Source organism: Corvus hawaiiensis, chromosome 9 (genome assembly GCF_020740725.1).
Source record: "Corvus hawaiiensis isolate bCorHaw1 chromosome 9, bCorHaw1.pri.cur, whole genome shotgun sequence".
Classification (NCBI taxonomy): domain Eukaryota; kingdom Metazoa; phylum Chordata; class Aves; order Passeriformes; family Corvidae; genus Corvus; species Corvus hawaiiensis.
In genome coordinates, this window is record NC_063221.1 from 16545836 (window position 1) to 16562816 (window position 16981).

Here is a 16981-nt window from a genome sequence, read left to right on the forward strand (position 1 = left end):
CTGACTGCATACAAAAATCAGAGAGCTGAGAACATCAGGAATTATTTTAAAGTACAATTATAAAATAATAGAGCAGTTTCATGGTGAGGATTGATGATCCAGCAGCATGAATTTTGAATTTATGCACACTATGAATGAATTCGTGTTTCAGTACTAGAGAAATCCCAGGGGTAAAGAGTAGGAACTGTTTTGTTTGTAACGGTTATATTTGATCTATAATACTACAGTGTATCTGAATTCATATTTTGGATTATGTTTACTACATACATGCATTCATTGAATTAAAAGTATTCAGACAGAGAAAAAATAGTAGGAGGGAATAGAATGGAATAAAAAATGATTCCCAGGGTAAATATCTTTAACAGGTGAGTAGATTTCTGTTTCTTTCAGTGTAATACTGTTGGAGATGGGCAGTACATAAAAGAAAGGGTAAATTATTACATTAAAAAAATTGTAATTACAAAGAAATACAAGTACTGGATTTTGGCTCCTGGGGTACCAGCAGATACCTTTTTTCCCTGATAGCCACTTACTGTGCATGAAGTTGGACACCCCCAAACTCAGAATATCACTTGAGAAGCATCAAAGTACAGTAATGGATAAGTGTGGGATAATGAGAAAAACCCCAACCTTAACAGAAAATACTTCCTGACTATATTTTGACTCCAGCTGCTATATATTTACTAGTGTAAATTGTGTCTTAATTACAGTTGTCAAAAATTTATATCAGAAACTTAATATATTTCTGCTTGTCACTTATATTTGACAATAATTGGTATTTGAAATAAAAATAAGACTCTTTCTGAGAGTTCTGAGAAGGTTCTGAGCAGAATGGACCCTGGACCCCACACTGTGTCCTGTGTAAGAGCTGCCCTGGCCTAATGCTTGTCTAGTACAAGTCTGATGCAATGGGACATGCTGAGCCCCCGAACTCTGCCCAAGGGACAATTCTGGTAGAGGTTTGTTCTGCAATACCACTTGAGCATTCACGACATGACTTTCTCTTTTTTTGAGCCTGAATGTGAGAACACTAAGTAGGAGCACAGACTCAAAGGAAATAAATTTTTCGGAATTGTGTGTTCTTCAGAGCATTCTTCTCCATAGTAGTTTCCTTTCCCAAGAGGGACTTTTGAGGGATCCCGTACTATCTGATGAGCTGAAGTTATTTTCCTACTTACTGTTATCTCTGCTGTGACAGTTTCTGACATTTGGCTAGTGTTTGCTTTAAATCTCAGAAGCATTTCTTTCCCACATACCTACATGGTGCATTTCACATGCAGGTAAAGGTGCAGCAGGGAGAAAGAACAGGGCTGTGTCTGACAGCATATCAAATAATTCCTGGAAGAATTTAGAACCCCATTTAGGCAAGATAGAAAGATCTTGGGATTAGAACTCCCCTATGATGAAGATAATGGCATAATCATTTGAATTAATAACTAATTTATGACAAGGCAAAATCTATCATCATATTAGTGTTTCTCTATGCTCTCCTGGCTGATATCCTGTATGTTCTACATCAGCACCATTGTTTGATTCTTTAGAACTGTTACATAGGTATCTTCCTCTCTATGTATTTTTATATGAACACTGATTGTTTATCTTCACACATAATCACCTGTCCTGTTCTCTGATGACACAATCAAAGAAAAAAAAAAAATCAATAAAGGAGAAAAAGGAGTGAATGTTCACTAAACAGATGGAAAAGGAAAGTAACACTTTTTTTTGCCATTTACAGAGCACAAATAAAAATCAATGTTAGCAGTCCACGAGTTGAATGAAGTACAGTGACTCAGCATTTAACTTACACATAGGATTTATTATTTTCTGTCATACAGAAATCAACTAAGAACCTTCAGTTTGTAGCATGGAGAAGAAAGGTTTGGGAATATGCAACCATACAAATATTCTGGAAACAGAAGACCATGTTGACAAGGAGTAATTTCAAAATAGGATTACTTAGGCCCCAGCTCATTATCTAAGTCTGGAAAGCAAGCGGGTGGGAAACATGCAAGCATTCGGTGTGAGAGCTTAAGACCTTCCCCAAGACTGAGTGGTTAAAATATTCTAGGACCATAAGGCCATGGACTACAGGTAGTGACTCAAATGTTTCTTCATATGCATCCCATTATACATATATTAGATTGACCTTGGTTACTAGAACGTGATCATCCAGAAAGTAGAGATTGAAGGGGTTTTTTCTCTACAGATACAGGAGGCATATTGTTACAGGTAGGAAGTTTGACTTAGAAGTGGGTCTCATTCATGGATATTACCTCATTCTGTGAAGGTCACAAAAAGTTTTTACACTACCTACACTGTATCTGGCACGTACACAGGGTTTGTCCTATCTGTATTGATCTTAAGCATGCTGATATAACTCTACTGGCAGGATGTCATGCCACACTCAAAAGAGGGTTATTAAAAAAAAAGTGAAGAATGAAAATGATTTCATTAAACACAACTTAAGAAAATTGCAAAAGTTCCTACATAACGTTTGTGTAAGTGAGGATATTGTAGGTTTAAGTAAGTTGGTGAGATGAGTCTCAAAAGTGGCTTGTAGAGTTAAGGTCATGGGCCAAAATTTTTACTCCAGTAACTAGTCCTTCTGTCCACACACTTAAATAAAGTGATCTTTATAAATGTGGATCTGATGCCACTCACACTAACTTCAGCAGGAGCTGAGAAAATGTAGTCACTGTCACTTGAGTGCATAAATACCAAGTATGATCACCTGGGTAATTGGGCTGAGCCCCAAATTTGTGCATGTGAACCTCTGTTCAGGTTCACCAGAATGTGCACTCTAATCCAGTTAACAGTCATCATCTGTAAGTATACAAACCCTATTTTGACCATCAGTGTCCTTGTTAAATGTATCTAGTTACTCAGTTATAGTCAGCCCCTCCAGATACCAAGGTTTCAGTTACTGAAGATGTGTATGCATATTTTACTGTGCAATTGCAAAAGAACTTTTGTTGCATGTAATGCAGAAAGTTAGATTTCTTAGGACTTTGATTTCTCTAACTGGACAGTCTTCTGAGCAATAAATTAAGGAGAACAGGGAAGCAACTTAATGGAATTCCATTATTAATTATTTCATACTCTAACTGCATCCAGATGGTTCATCAGGATTAGAACCTCATTAAGTTGAGTACCGTATAAAAAGACAAGTATGCACAGTGCCTGCCCCAGTGTCAGCTCCATTACCCTTTCTGAAAAGAGAATGTTAAACTGAAAGCCAATCAGCAAATGTGGCTGTGGGTTCACTTCTGTCTTTGCAGAACCGTGGCTTAAGGGAGTGTACAGTGCAGATTGCAAAGCAAAGTATGAAAGGAAGGCCAAATGCAAGAAATAAACAGGTATGTGTGCATGCCTGCTCTGCATAGCCTCTTCTGTTTTTAGTTACCAAATGTAAAAAAACCAAAGAAATTAGCAAACTCTGTATTTTTCCCCAGCTGATATCCAATTTTTAGATAAATCACTTTCCTCTGTTACAGGTTTAGTTTCCTTAAACACACAGTAGTTGTCAATAGGAAGAAGCTAGGTTTTAAATTAGCTAGAGAAGACATTTGAGCTGTAATTTTTTTGAAGTTGAACATAAAACCTTATTAAAAAAAAATACCGCATATGCTTTTGTTCAAGAGAGAAAGATGAAAATCAGTATGGATTTTCTGCAAGAGATGAAAGCTTCTAATTATATTGGATTTCAGATCTAAAAGCCCATTTCCAGAGAATCATCTGTTGTAATAAAGCTGCAATACTTCTCATTTTATCTTTTGTCCTCAGTTCCTGTGTAGTCCTGGCAAGAACGTCATCCATCAATGTACAAATGTTAAATTACCCCAGTCATGAAATATTAACAGAATGCATACAATTATGACTCCTAAATTGAAGTCTTTCTAACTGTAATTTGTCATACCTACAACTGTACAATGTTATTAGTAGAATAAAACTAGAAAACTACGAAATAGATATATTGGAAAAATAGCATTTCTAGTACATGCATTAATATAGACAAGCCCTGAACCTGATTCAGCTGAGGTCAACAAGAGGTTGTTTTTGACATTAGTGAAAGCAAAATAATGAATTCCTAGATGTCTTGGTTCTGAGCCACAGATGAATAACATAAGAGTGGTTCTTAATTCCTTCATGCAAAGGTTTAGGTTTTCTGGAGCAAAGTAGAACGAGCATGCTACTTATTATTTTCCAGATGGCAATAATATGTATTGAAATATGTATAAAATAGTCTCCTACAATCTGTACCTAGAACAGGTATGTGAATTTTTTTTTAACATATTCCCTGAAACAAACTGAGAGACAATGCTAGGGGAACACACCCTAGGCACAGTCTTTGTAAGCAACATGGGAAGTTCTCTTGCCCTAGTTCTTCCAAAATAATAATAAAATTTGCAAACTCAAAATTGAGTATGATTTTGAAATAATTTAAAACCCTAAAAGGTGTGGAATAAGATTATTAAACTTGTACAGTTCAGTCATGTATCATCCAGAACTTCAAATGTTGCAAGCTAGCCGTATTTCTTGTATTATTAATATTTTCCAATGACACCCAAAGTAGTTATTATAATGAGAATAGTTTAATCTCAAATATCTGTTTCCCATGAGCATTGTGTTTCTGCCTGCTGACTTTATTATCATTTATATGCTATGGACATTGATGAGGCCCTGACAACCTGATCTAACTTTGAAGTTACCCCTGCTTTTAGTAGGAGGTTGGACTACACACCTTTAGTCATTTCAAGACTGCATTTTCCTGTATTTCTATGATTTTTCTGCATTTTCCTGTAATTCTATGATTCTAGAAGTTTTTCTAAAGGAAAATCTTAGGAATTTATGAAGTGTCCTTTCCATTACCCCTACACCACAAAAGCAGATGTCTGGGGTTTTTTATGCACTTATCTGATCACTTGTAGTAGTCCAGACTGCCTGCTGATCTAATTTCATGCTTACTTATCTCTTCTGATCTTCACTGTATGTCTCAGCCTCCACATTTCTTCTGCTACACTATATAATGGCATAATCTCATCCATTGAAAAAGCAAACCAAAACATATTATTAACTGCTGTGCTTTTCTAACTGTTGTTTCTCTCTTAGTGGTTAGGCTCAGCTGTCTTCCTGCAGTTCTGTCAGGCTCTACACCAAACTGGTGTCTGTTGCCTTTGACTCTGCAGGCCAATCTCTCATTTTGACCACAGCCCCTAAGAACACCTTCCTAATCAACCTCAAAACTGGTATTTTATACTCATCTGCCTTGTGGGCTGTGTTCAGTGAAGCCAGTGGTACAGTTTTCCTTAAATCCTGTCATCCTCATTTGACTCCTATCTCCATCTTTTTATTTCCTTTGCTTCCCTCATTTCTTTTTTAAATAGATTATTTGGAAGAACCTTCCCATTCCTCAGTTTCATGTATGGTTCCAAGTGTCTGGCCTTCCCTTTTCTGTCTGCAGTATGTCTGTTGGTGACTTATTCCACAAATACAATTTTAGTTATTATGTGTATGTAAAAACCCTGCAGAGCTGCTTCTCCAGTCCAGACTAGACTCTTAAGTTTCCAAGTGAAAAAAAAAAAGTAATTATGCCTACAGATACTACTTGGAGGTCTAGCCTTCTTTAAACTTAATACATTCCTACATGTAAAACATCCTTCCTTATTTTTCACTTTCATAATGTCATTTGAGGTAGGCCAAATGAAGTAGGGTCATTATCTTAGACTCTGATTGCCAAATCCTCTCCTCTAAATTTCACCAATACTTTACTAAATGTGGCGTTACTCTCTGTAGGATACAGACATGTTTGCCCATTCACAGAACAGTCTCAGGTAAGCTGTCACTGTCACCTGTTAACTGCAACATGGTGTCCTCAGGCTTTGACAAAGCAACTTCACTGCTCTTATTCAAAATACTACTGCAAGGGTAGCGCTCTGACTATGCCGTCTTTTTAGTTTCCTCACTGATGCCACTTTCACTGTTTCATCAGATGTATCTATCCTGTCTTTGCTTTAAAGGTCTTTCAGGACCTTGTAATCACTATTCACTTGGAGCCTATGACACTGGCTTTGATTGTTTCTCTATGACGTTTTCAAACCTTTATCCATTCTGTCATGTTTTGGAGAAGAGGCCAATACAGTGACAAAATCATTGTCAGGAGGTATGAGCAGGACTCCAAAGAACTCAATTGACTGATACTATTAAACAAATAGCCACCTACACCTGACTTAAAGCTTGAACGTTCTCCTGAATGAGGTCAGACTCAAACAGTTCAGGCAGCACACAAGGCTGGTCACGAATATCCATTCTTCCAGCTCCCTCGTTATCCAGCCTTCAAATCTCACCCTCCAGCTTCCCCTTCTTGTAATGCACACAGGAGAAAAAATGACTATTTAAACTGATGATGTGCTGAAACCATTGCTAATCAGCTAGACAAATATTGACACTCTCATTTACTTTTCCATTCATGTGCATTTTTTTTTTTGTCTTTTGTCTTATCTTGGATTCTAACCACTCTGTGGGAAGTCTTTGTTTTTGTTCTTTGTTTGTACAATGTCTAGCCAGTGGGATGCTGGTCTGATTAAGGTTCACAGGCACTCTAGTAACGCGAATTAAAAACAATACCACTTTCTATTCCTGCTACTTCTACAGACACTGTTTGGCTGTGGGAAGCTGAATTCTATGGCTGCCTATGTACCAACTGAACAATACAATATCCTAATCAGTGGTCTGCTGCAAAACTGTTAAAGGAATTGCATCAACATTATTGGGGACTTGAAGAGAGAAGCTAGTTAATTTTGATACAACTGAAAAAGACAAAAACCCCAATTAAAAAAACCCTACATGTGATTGCATTTCATACAATAAACCTGAAATTTTGTGTCAATTTTCAGTGTCCCTTTATCAATTCAGTAAGAAGTTAAAAACATGGGCAAAGCGAAAAACAGACAAAAGGATCCCTTCTTTCACTTTCTGTCACTTCTCCTTTCCATCACTTCATCTTGTCTAACATGTGAATGTCCACTGTCAGAATATCATCAGGATTTTAAAGTTGATTAAACTTTTTGGTAAACAATTTTTACTTTAGTACAGACATTGAAAACCACAATTCCTTAGCCTTCTGTAAGAGCTTCTCCTGAGCATCATCTTTTACTATGGCTAGTACTATAATTCTTTATTTTATGCAAAAGATTATCACCTATTGATATACCTTGTAAACTTAGAAGGTGAAAAATAGGTTTTCTTGAGGATTTGCACCTTCTAAAGGCGGTTCTAGCTCGCTCAATATGAAGACTGGGTTAAATACAGAGTATTAGGTTTATAATATTTTGAATTATAATATCTTGGACTATTTATACTGCTGCTAAAAGAGAAGATGAAAGATTTTTATTATGAGACTGAACATCTTCCTTTCATGAGTTTAGAGTCCTCCACTGACATAAAAGAGAAAGGGAGGTTTTCCTTTTTTTCTCTTACCTTGGTATTAAAGAACAAGATAAAATTCTTCCTCCATTCATTTTGAGAATAAAACATTACTTTTACTTTTGTACCAGAAATCCAACAAAGTGGCTTGCTAGATATTTTGCCTCAAAAATCTTTATTATGTCAAATCCAAAGCTGTAACTTCTTTAATCATACACTAGGGCAAGTTCATATTTCCACAGAACTGAGTTTCTGACTATGAACAAAGAGAAATGAAGTTTGTCAAGAAAATTAAGGTGCACTGCTGGAATTGTGCAAAAACTTACAAAACTGACCATGTTATCAGTGGTTACAGCCAGCTTAAGCTGTGTACTTATATAGTTTCAATCAAAATAGAATGTTAGTAGCCTTTTACGGCTATATGGCACCCACTTCTGAAGGCACTTCTGTTAATAACTAAGAGGAGGTAGAATACTTCCTTTTTAGATTTTAAGCTGTGTGAAAGACAAGCTCTACTGTTTCCATAATGCAGACATCTCAAGAGGGTCCAACCTTTGCAAGAAAAAAACCCTGTATGTTTCAGAAATTCTGACTTGGTAAGAATTACAGAAAGTTTCTCATTCCTTCCTCCCCTGTCAAATCAGAAAAGACAATAATCAGTCCTATCCACACCCAAAGAGCCAAAAGCAGCAGAATGATCTGTATATCCTATTTCACTCTGAGTCAAAAGAAAGGTTATGGTGACATTTAGTCTCAATTTATAAAAGCAATGCTAGAGATATTAATGAAGATGCAAGAATCCTATTACTGCTCCTAAAAATGTGGCATCTATGAAAACAAACAAAACCAAATTCCTGAGAATCTTGCTATGCCTCAGCATCAGGATGGTGCAAGTGTAATTATTTAATGGCTGAAGGTAATTCTAGTTAACATCAGACTTCAGATGTAACACTGACCACAACTTCAGATTCAGATGTACTTTTGGAGACATCAGACATGCTGTCTCTTAGAGCAGGAGCAACATTCTACCAATTCCTTTGAATTCATGCACTATGCCACTTAAAATATTTACTTAAATATGTGCATTTCCAAGAAAGAAACAGTGCTCTTCATACAGCACAGACCCTCTGAAGTCTTATATTTGAAGAAAAGGCAATTAAAAAAATTTATTGGAAACTTCTAAACAAAACAAACCAAAATACAAAAATTAAATCTGGAAGAAACAGATGAAACAAGCTGCTCATATTAATAAGGCCCAAGGCAGATTCAGATTGAAACATTTTCTTTGACTATTATTATGTTTTTCTGACATTTAAAGTAGTGTTGGCACACATCACCTTTTGACACAACCGTTCTGAATCTTTATTGTTGTAAAATGAAGTCACCATATAGAGGGGGGGTAAAAGGAGAGGAATAGCTCTACTGATTGTGCATTCATCTTTAAATTTTTGATCAATGAGAACATTAAATGTCAAAAAAAAAAGATAAAAGGGAGGATGGAAACCCAGATTTTTCTTTCATGTCATCTAGTTTTTCTAACAACTCTAGAAAATACATGCTCAAAGTTCATTTTTAGAAAAGACATACATTTAAGTCTTGAAAAATTATTGTACTTGTGATTAAATCTAGATTATAAGTTAACATATTTACCTCATTTTATCAGAAAGATTGCCTCAGTATCAAGAATTGTTCATTCTTGACTGATGCAGTATTTCATTACTGTATGGAAACAACTCATCAAAAATAGATTTGGGGAATGGGTTGGAGTTCAGTTGCAAAAAGCTGACACCTTAATGATGGGTTTCCAGTTCAAGAATTGTCCATTCCCCTTGAGGGGACGAACAGTCTTCAGATGAAAAGCTTGCCACTGTAATGCTTGCTGAGGAATCGTCAAGTGGAGACATGAGTTCAGTCCACCTACTGAATGTGTCAACTTGTGATGTACCCTGAGGATTTGAACCATCTCGTGCCAGAAACAGTGTCTGATTAATAAGACATTGTGCTAAGTTAAGGTCTTCAGGAACAGAGTTTTTGAAATCTATATTTGAGTCCTGCTCAGATAACAATTGCCTGAGTAGAGTCCAGTCCTGTTCTGCAAACTGTTGATCTTCAAAATCCATCTCTAGAACTGCTGTTTCTGAATCCATCCTCTGCTCAATTGCTTCTCCAACATCCATCTCATATATTGGAGAAAGGGTTTTTGGAGGCCGATGTTCATACATGCAGGTTTGTGCCATTGTGTCATAATCATCTATGTCTCCTGAAATAATTCACAATACTGTACAATGTAAAAATTGTAGATGATCCTCCCCTCAGGGCTGTGTAGAGCAAAATTTAATTCATTCAGGAAGGACAATCCAATCAGGTTAAAAAAGGGGGGATGGAGGGTTATACAAAATTGACAAAATTTGAGTCATTTATTTCCTATATAAAAAACAAAGTATGATTTATAAATTAAGTTAAAGCAGCAATCACCACTGGTAATTAACAATAACCTCCATAATTAAGTTTCTGATACAGAAAATGACAATGTAAATATACACTTAATGCACATGAAATTTCTCATTTACTACATAAATTAAATTTAGACCAGGAGGTGCATAGAGGGAATTAATAGAGAATAATTACTGAATGGTGACTTAAGCTATGTCAGCTTAGAAGAGAATTAAAACCAAAATTGTTTATCCACAGGCTTATTTCTACACTGCACATGCAAGGGCAGCTGCAGGCAAGGGCAAGCAAACTTAAAAAAAATAGTACAACTTTTAATGTCTTCTTGTTCTGTGGTCTGGCTGAACATAGATCATCATCAGTGTTTCATTACTCTCGAATACACAATAGTTGTAATCAACACTATTGTATATTTTTGATGGGATAAACAGACTGAGTTGTTGATATAAAGAAGACAAAACACAAAACTAGACAAATATTCATCTAGCTACATGGAACAAGTTAGAACTTTTTTGTATATAAGCATCAGTTCTAAGTATAATCTCTCTTTTAGGAAATAAGCTTTTACTGGTAAAATTCAGAATTTTAGACATCTCATAAGCTTTAAAGCAGAGTTCAAACCTACTCCCACTGGTGTATATGGCAAATATTCAGTTATATTCAGTGGGAGAATGATTCAAATTTGTATATAATATATAAATAAATAAATAAATTACAACAATAATGCATATAGCTGTTCAGGTAAACAGTTCAGTGCGCTTTAGTTAAGGTTATTACTTTAGTTATTGCACATCCCATTCAGACATACTATATGTTGTCAAGCAGACAAAACAAATACTAAGATTCCATCAAAAGCTGATGCTGTCAATATTAGATTGGATCAAAAGGAACTGAAGTACAGACAACTGCATCCAATCTTTCTTTTAGCATTACATAAAATCTCTTTTCTTGTAGTCAAGTTTCTCATTGAACAGCAGGGTATTGACGGATATTTCAAACAGACAAGCATTTCTCTACCCAAGTGAAATACTTAAAAATATTTAAATATAGTTTCAGCCAAAATTACTTCAGGATTCAATCCCAGGCAAATTGCCAAAGCTTTCCCTATTAATTTGGTTTTGAATGACTGAATGTTTCTATTTCTGTACATTACCTGGAAGTAAATCAGTATTAGCGCATTCAGTAGCTGCTGGTTGACTGTCTCTCACTTGACTTTCCTGAGTCAGCATCTGATTCTTACTGGCTTCTACAGGTTTTGCAGAGCTGCTCTTTTGCACATCAGAATTATTTTCTCTCTGTTGAAGATCCAAATGACATGGCCTTTCTTGAGATTTTGTGTCATTGTCTAAGTACTTATTGCACTGGTGAAATTCACTATCCACCTCATTCTTCATATTTACTTGCTGTTTTTCTCCTGGATGTGGACTACCTGCTGAATATACTTTCTCTGGGCAATTTTGTTCAGTCATTGAAGCACCTTGATTCTCCTTTCCTGGGATTTCAGTACCGTGAAGATGGAGGAGAGAACTTCCACTTTTATCTGATCTGTTGTCTCTATCCTTGTGCTGTTTGCCATCCAGGAATCCATCTTCAGTTTCTAATGAGTATCTTGAATAAAATGTCTTTCCATGGTGCTCTTGAGAAACACTGTCAAATACTTCTGACGGAGTAAGAGAATCTACTGAGTGCTGACGTGAAGTGTGAGTTTCCACTTTATCATCAGCTCCCAGTTCTTCACATTCATCTACTGAAAGTAAAACAGATCGTTTGAAATTTTTAGTTTTAGAAAACTCCTGACTTGCAGTATCATTTTCTGTTGCATCCTCAAAAGCTAAATTATCAATTCCGTGGAACTGTTGAGTAGGAGCATTTGATGGTGGAAAGTTTTCTGCAACGTTCTCTGCTTCAGATCTGTCATCTTCTGTTTCATCGGCAGAAGAAGAAACTTGGTCTGCTTCCTGAGTAAATTGTGCATTACCAAAAGCAGAACTTTTGCTTTCTCTAGTATTGATCCGTGAACTCTCTTGATGGGACCAAATTTCAGGTCTTTTTCTTGGTATTTCATCATCACTTGTTGAATTAACACGGAAGAGATCAGAACCCTCTTTTTTCATTTTCACTTCTATTCTTAGACTGCTATCATAAATTTTTAACTCCTCAGGTGTGCTTGTGTCACTGCTGCTTCTTCCAAGAAAATCATGACATAACATAGTACTGCATTTAGAAATCCCTCTTTCATTGGATCCCTCATCATCCTGAGAGCCTCCGGCATCATAATCTTCTGATCTTGGTTTTATATCATCAGAGGATGTGGTTGCACTGCCAGTATCTGATTCAGGACTCTCTTTTGGATCTACGGCACCAGTACTCCAATGGTCCACAAAGGGAATTTCTGCATTTTCATGGTTTTCTGGCATTTCCATAGGCTCTACAAGCTCTGTGTAATTAGGTGAATATTTTTCTGTTATTTGTTCTGTGGAACATTCTGAAACATCATCTAAGTCTGTTGTAACTGATTTATATTCAGTCAAGGCTGAGGTATCACACAGTTCATCAACTGTAAGAAAACCCTCCACATGGATCTGAGGAGATGATGTCTCATCCTCTTTATTGGTTACTTGGGAAAAGTTTGACAAAGCGTTTTTGCCATAGTTAAGACCTGTTTCAGAGTTTATTGTATCACTCTGTTCATTACAGACTTTTGCTGCTTTTGAATCTTTCACCAGTTCTCCTAAAACAATAGTCTTCTGATTTGTTTCCTTGGAAAAGTCTGAATTTCCATCATTGGAAGACTGTGCATGACAGTGAAATTCAGCTGTATTATCATCTTTCTCTGGATCTTCAGTCTTTCCAATTCCAGTCCGATCTCCACAGATTTGTCTTTTTTCCATGTCATTTTGTAGTGAAATATTCAGTTTAGTTTCTTCTGCAGTTAGAGGAGAAGAAGATTGGGATTGTATTTTGTATTGCACATTTTCAGAAGAATCTGGTAATTTTTGTTTATTGGATTGACAGGACTCCAGCAATTTATTGTCAGTGATACTTTCCATGGCAGGTTTTAAAGATTCATTTGCAGAATAGCATTCATGACTGTCATGAAGCTGACCTGCCACAGCATCAGCCATGTTTTTCTCAAGTTTCTGTCCTGAACCTCTGTGTTCAGAGGTGTGCACATTCTTCTGGACAACAGGAGAATCACTCCTTGAATGCTTTTGGGCGGAGGACTGAGATTTTAGTACAGCTGTTTTCTGTTTTGGGTCTTTACTGTTTGTGATCTCAGCATTCTTTGATGGAGCCAGAGTCTTAGGTGTTATTTTTGCAGTGGCTTTTGTTACAGGTGTTTGTGATTGTTTAATACTCTTCTTCTTAGCTGAAGGATGTTTTTCTGGGAGTGTTGTCTGAACCAGGTGTTGTAACACATTTTTTTCTTCGTTATGTTTTGGAGAAATTCCTGATTTCAGTGAATTGGGTGATTCCCCCTGAGGTCCTAACAAACAGTAAAAAAGACTATAAAGGTTGTATATGCCAGTCACAGTATATTCACCAGTTTTATGTTAGTGTTTGTTTATGTTAAGAAACAAGTTACTCAACTTTTTATGTAACTAAGGGATTTAGGGCATGTTAAAGAATTAAGATTTGAAATAACAAATAGTAAATAAAAATACCATCTTGGCACCTTTAAAGCAGTTCATAGAATATACATACAGGAATTACTTCAGCGTGTAACTGAGGTGGTCATCCCTGGAGTAAAAAGCAGCAGCTCTCTAATAATGCATACAAACACTACACAGCAGCTTAGCACAGGAAGTGATGAGTACTGTATTCAATTTATATTGTAGAGGAAATGAACAGAGGCAGAAAATAATTACATTAGTTGTAATGTGATTAGAATACCAGAATTAATGTCCCTGCTCAGTCAGAAATACTGCAAGATCTTTAATGACCACAAATTGACAGAACCTGTGTTTTCTACATCACAGTACATTTAAGATAATATAACTTGAATATTGGAGCTCCATCCTTAACACTTTGTATCCTTCTAAAGCAGTGTTTCATCTCTGTGTCCTACAGTGTCATTTCCTACACCTGCTATCAGTAGCTGTTGAAATTGAGTATTTGTTTGGGGGCCAGTATCAGTAGCGCTGCGGCTAGGGGGGAAACAGGAAAACACCAAAATAGGGAGGCATAAAGCAGTCGGCAGTCCAGATCTTTGTTGCCTATTACAAATGCTCGACCTACAGAATTTCTGTTGAGCTCAGTCATGGTTCCAAATGCAGAAGTGCAGGGGATCAGCAAATGGAAGACTCTGCAATGCAGATTAAACAAGCAGAAGAAAACACCAACTGGCAGTGAAGACCATCTTTTAAGTATTTTGAAGTTGACACATTCATTTGCATTTTACAGTTTAGCATTGTCACCAAAAGTGAAATATGGAAAAAACCCAGAATTCTTCAGAGGATTTTTCCAAATACTTGTGCTAAAAACCAAACAAACCTCAAAGCTTTGCATAATAGTGGCAGATCATTTAACTGCTGTATGAAACTTTACCTTGGTTCTTGGGAGAATTGGTAGGTGTGTTTTGAGTCTTTTGCTGTGCTGCAGAATTGGTACTCACATTCCCTTTTTTCTTTAGAACAGCTTGTACATTTTGCTCATTACACCCTTTTCCTGTTGGTTTTTTTGACAGACTGCAAAGAAATTATTATATCCATTATTTCCAGGCTTAGGTCTGGCAATGTTTAATTATATTTAAACAAGCAATATATGTGTTTTAATGTGCCCACATACATAAACATTGAAAATGCAATATAAAAAGTAAACTTTTTGAAAATAAAAATGAAATGCATATCTGTATTTTTAGTTTATATATAAACATGTATATATAATGACCCATTTCACAATTTCACGGCGCTTCAGCTGTCTCCTGTCCAGTAGTTTAAACTAAACTATTCCAGAAATGGTAATTTTACAACACCTTGTGTAGTCATTAACTGTTCCAGTATGCAGAATTCTGAATCACCTATAACAATTTAAAAATTATTAGCATGCAACAGTCCAACACAAAAGCCAAACCAATTTTATCTTTACAGCAATGTTGCCAATAGCTAACTCAAATTGTTTTGCCAATAACATCCTACAGTCAACCGTTCTTAGATTAAAAAGAACATCTAATGCTAGGTTTAATAGTTCACCTGAAACCTTTCTTCCCAAACTCATACACTCATGCACACATATATAAACATACCTGCTTGTTGTGACATTAGCCTCAAGCTCAGTCTTCTTTTTTTTGGTGGTGACTCCATTTGATACCTTCACAGATGCCTTTATTTTCACTACTGTAAAGTAAATTCAGAGTTAATTACAGGGGGAAATGCAGTGCATATAAGTACTGAAAAAAATCTAAAATATGAAGACCAGTTATTGAGAAGACCATACATGCTAAACTTGTAAAATATTTACTGTTTTAGATGGCTATTAATTGACCATAAAGTCAGTTAATACTCATTTACAGGGGAAGAAGGTAACTCTTATCAATTTATAGATTTTCTTAAAGCTTTCCTGGCTGGTTTTCAGTGTATGACCAGCCTGAGACTAATCAGAAGAGGACTCTGAAGAAAGAATTGTAAAAAATTACCAGTCTGTTTTTTCCCTTCCTCTACCAATTTATCCTCTTTGGGTTCCTCTGTCTGTTCACCTGCAGTCTGGATATCCATGTTTGAATTTGCTGACTTGCTGGAAGTTGCTGCTATAGTCACCAAGGAGGGAGATTCCTTCCCTGTGTTTTTTTTCAATGGCTTTGTTTTGTTCTGCATGCTTGAGGTTACTGTCAGCACTTTAGGTCTGGCACCTGCAATTTTTCCCTCAGGATTCTTTAGTCCTTTGCTACTTCCTGAATTTTTTTGTCCACTTGCAGATGATGTCTTTTCTGTATCTTGCTTGGTAAGCATGCTTTCAGCCTTCACATTTCCATTATTTTCTATTTTTGTCTTTATAACAGCTCTAGCCTTTGGCGAAGCAGCTTTTTCACCAGGTTTAGAATCCTTAGTAATCTTGGAAACTAATTTTTTACCATCCTTCCCCTTTACATCCTCATGCTTTGAAGTCTTATTAACAGTAGTTCTATTGGTGGATGCATGTCCAGATGCTCCTAATCCATCAGATTTCATTTTATCTTGATTAGTGGAAGAATCTCCCCTGCAATCTTTCTTGCCGTGTTCTGCCCAGGAAGTATTCCTTATACAAACAGATGCAGTAGTATTTTTATTTAGCTAGGAAAAAAAAATAGCATCAGAAAAAAACCCAAACAAAACATTTGTAACACCAAACCATCCATAATCTGTAATTTCTGAAACACATCTACTTTTAAAGTAGTACATGAATCTAAAGCAACAAGATTCAACATAGAAATAAAGGTATATATATATATATACACACACACACATTTAAGCTCAGTTTGCTGGCTTTCAAGAATATTAAAGTACTGCTCTATGTAGAGGAGACAGAAATATCTAAGCTGAGTTTCACTTTTACTTTGAACAAATTACTCTGTAATATTTATTTATATTATTAGTGTCTGCTGAAGTAAAAAAAAATTTGAGTTATATGTGCATATTTTCCAAAAAGGAATAAAGACTACGCATTATTACAAACATAAAGCCAAAAACTATTTTACAATACATGTGATGTTTTTAACTACTACCAACAGTGTATCCACAGAGAAATGACAGTATCGATACTCTCAGGTAAAGAGGAACTCAAATATGGAGAATTAAGTGCATGAAAGGGAATCTTTGTGATACTAGTGTCATTGCAATGTATGCAAGACTGTCAAATCATGTGAAACCCATATTGGTTTTTTACCAATTAATAATGTAGTTTTCAGTGTGAGTTTCAATAGAAGAGTTGTTGAGTGCACTAAAAAATATTTTTCAGAGCAGGGAGTGTAACAGACTCAGTGTTGTGGTGGCTTGTAATAATAGCAGAGGTTCATTAGCTCAGTGGCAAACCATTTGCTCTGGGAAACAGATGAGTTTCATTATGTAGCAAGACAGGAATGTGAGATTCTGAACACAAATTCCTGCCTTTTATTTGCGCTTATTGGTTTGAA

The 16981-nt window shown here is 36.0% G+C and overlaps 1 protein-coding gene across 2 annotated transcripts in view; it reads right to left on the reverse strand.

Moving 5' to 3' along the window:
• Window positions 1-1795: 1795 nt before the first annotated feature.
• The window catches only part of BTBD8 (BTB domain containing 8), a 42924-nt gene continuing 27738 nt past the window's right edge, over window positions 1796-16981 (reverse strand). The window contains exons 14-18 of one of the 2 annotated variants that reach the window (XM_048312367.1): window positions 15569-16142; window positions 15119-15209; window positions 14422-14561; window positions 11027-13360; window positions 1796-9682 (exon numbers count right to left, since the gene is read on the reverse strand). In XM_048312367.1, coding sequence (XP_048168324.1) covers window positions 9213-9682; window positions 11027-13360; window positions 14422-14561; window positions 15119-15209; window positions 15569-16142 — 3609 coding nt within the window. In that variant the 3' untranslated portion in view covers window positions 1796-9212. Of the gene's footprint in view, window positions 9683-11026; window positions 13361-14421; window positions 14562-15118; window positions 15210-15508; window positions 16143-16981 lie in introns of both variants that reach the window. The other variant, XM_048312366.1, reaches the window with a different exon arrangement.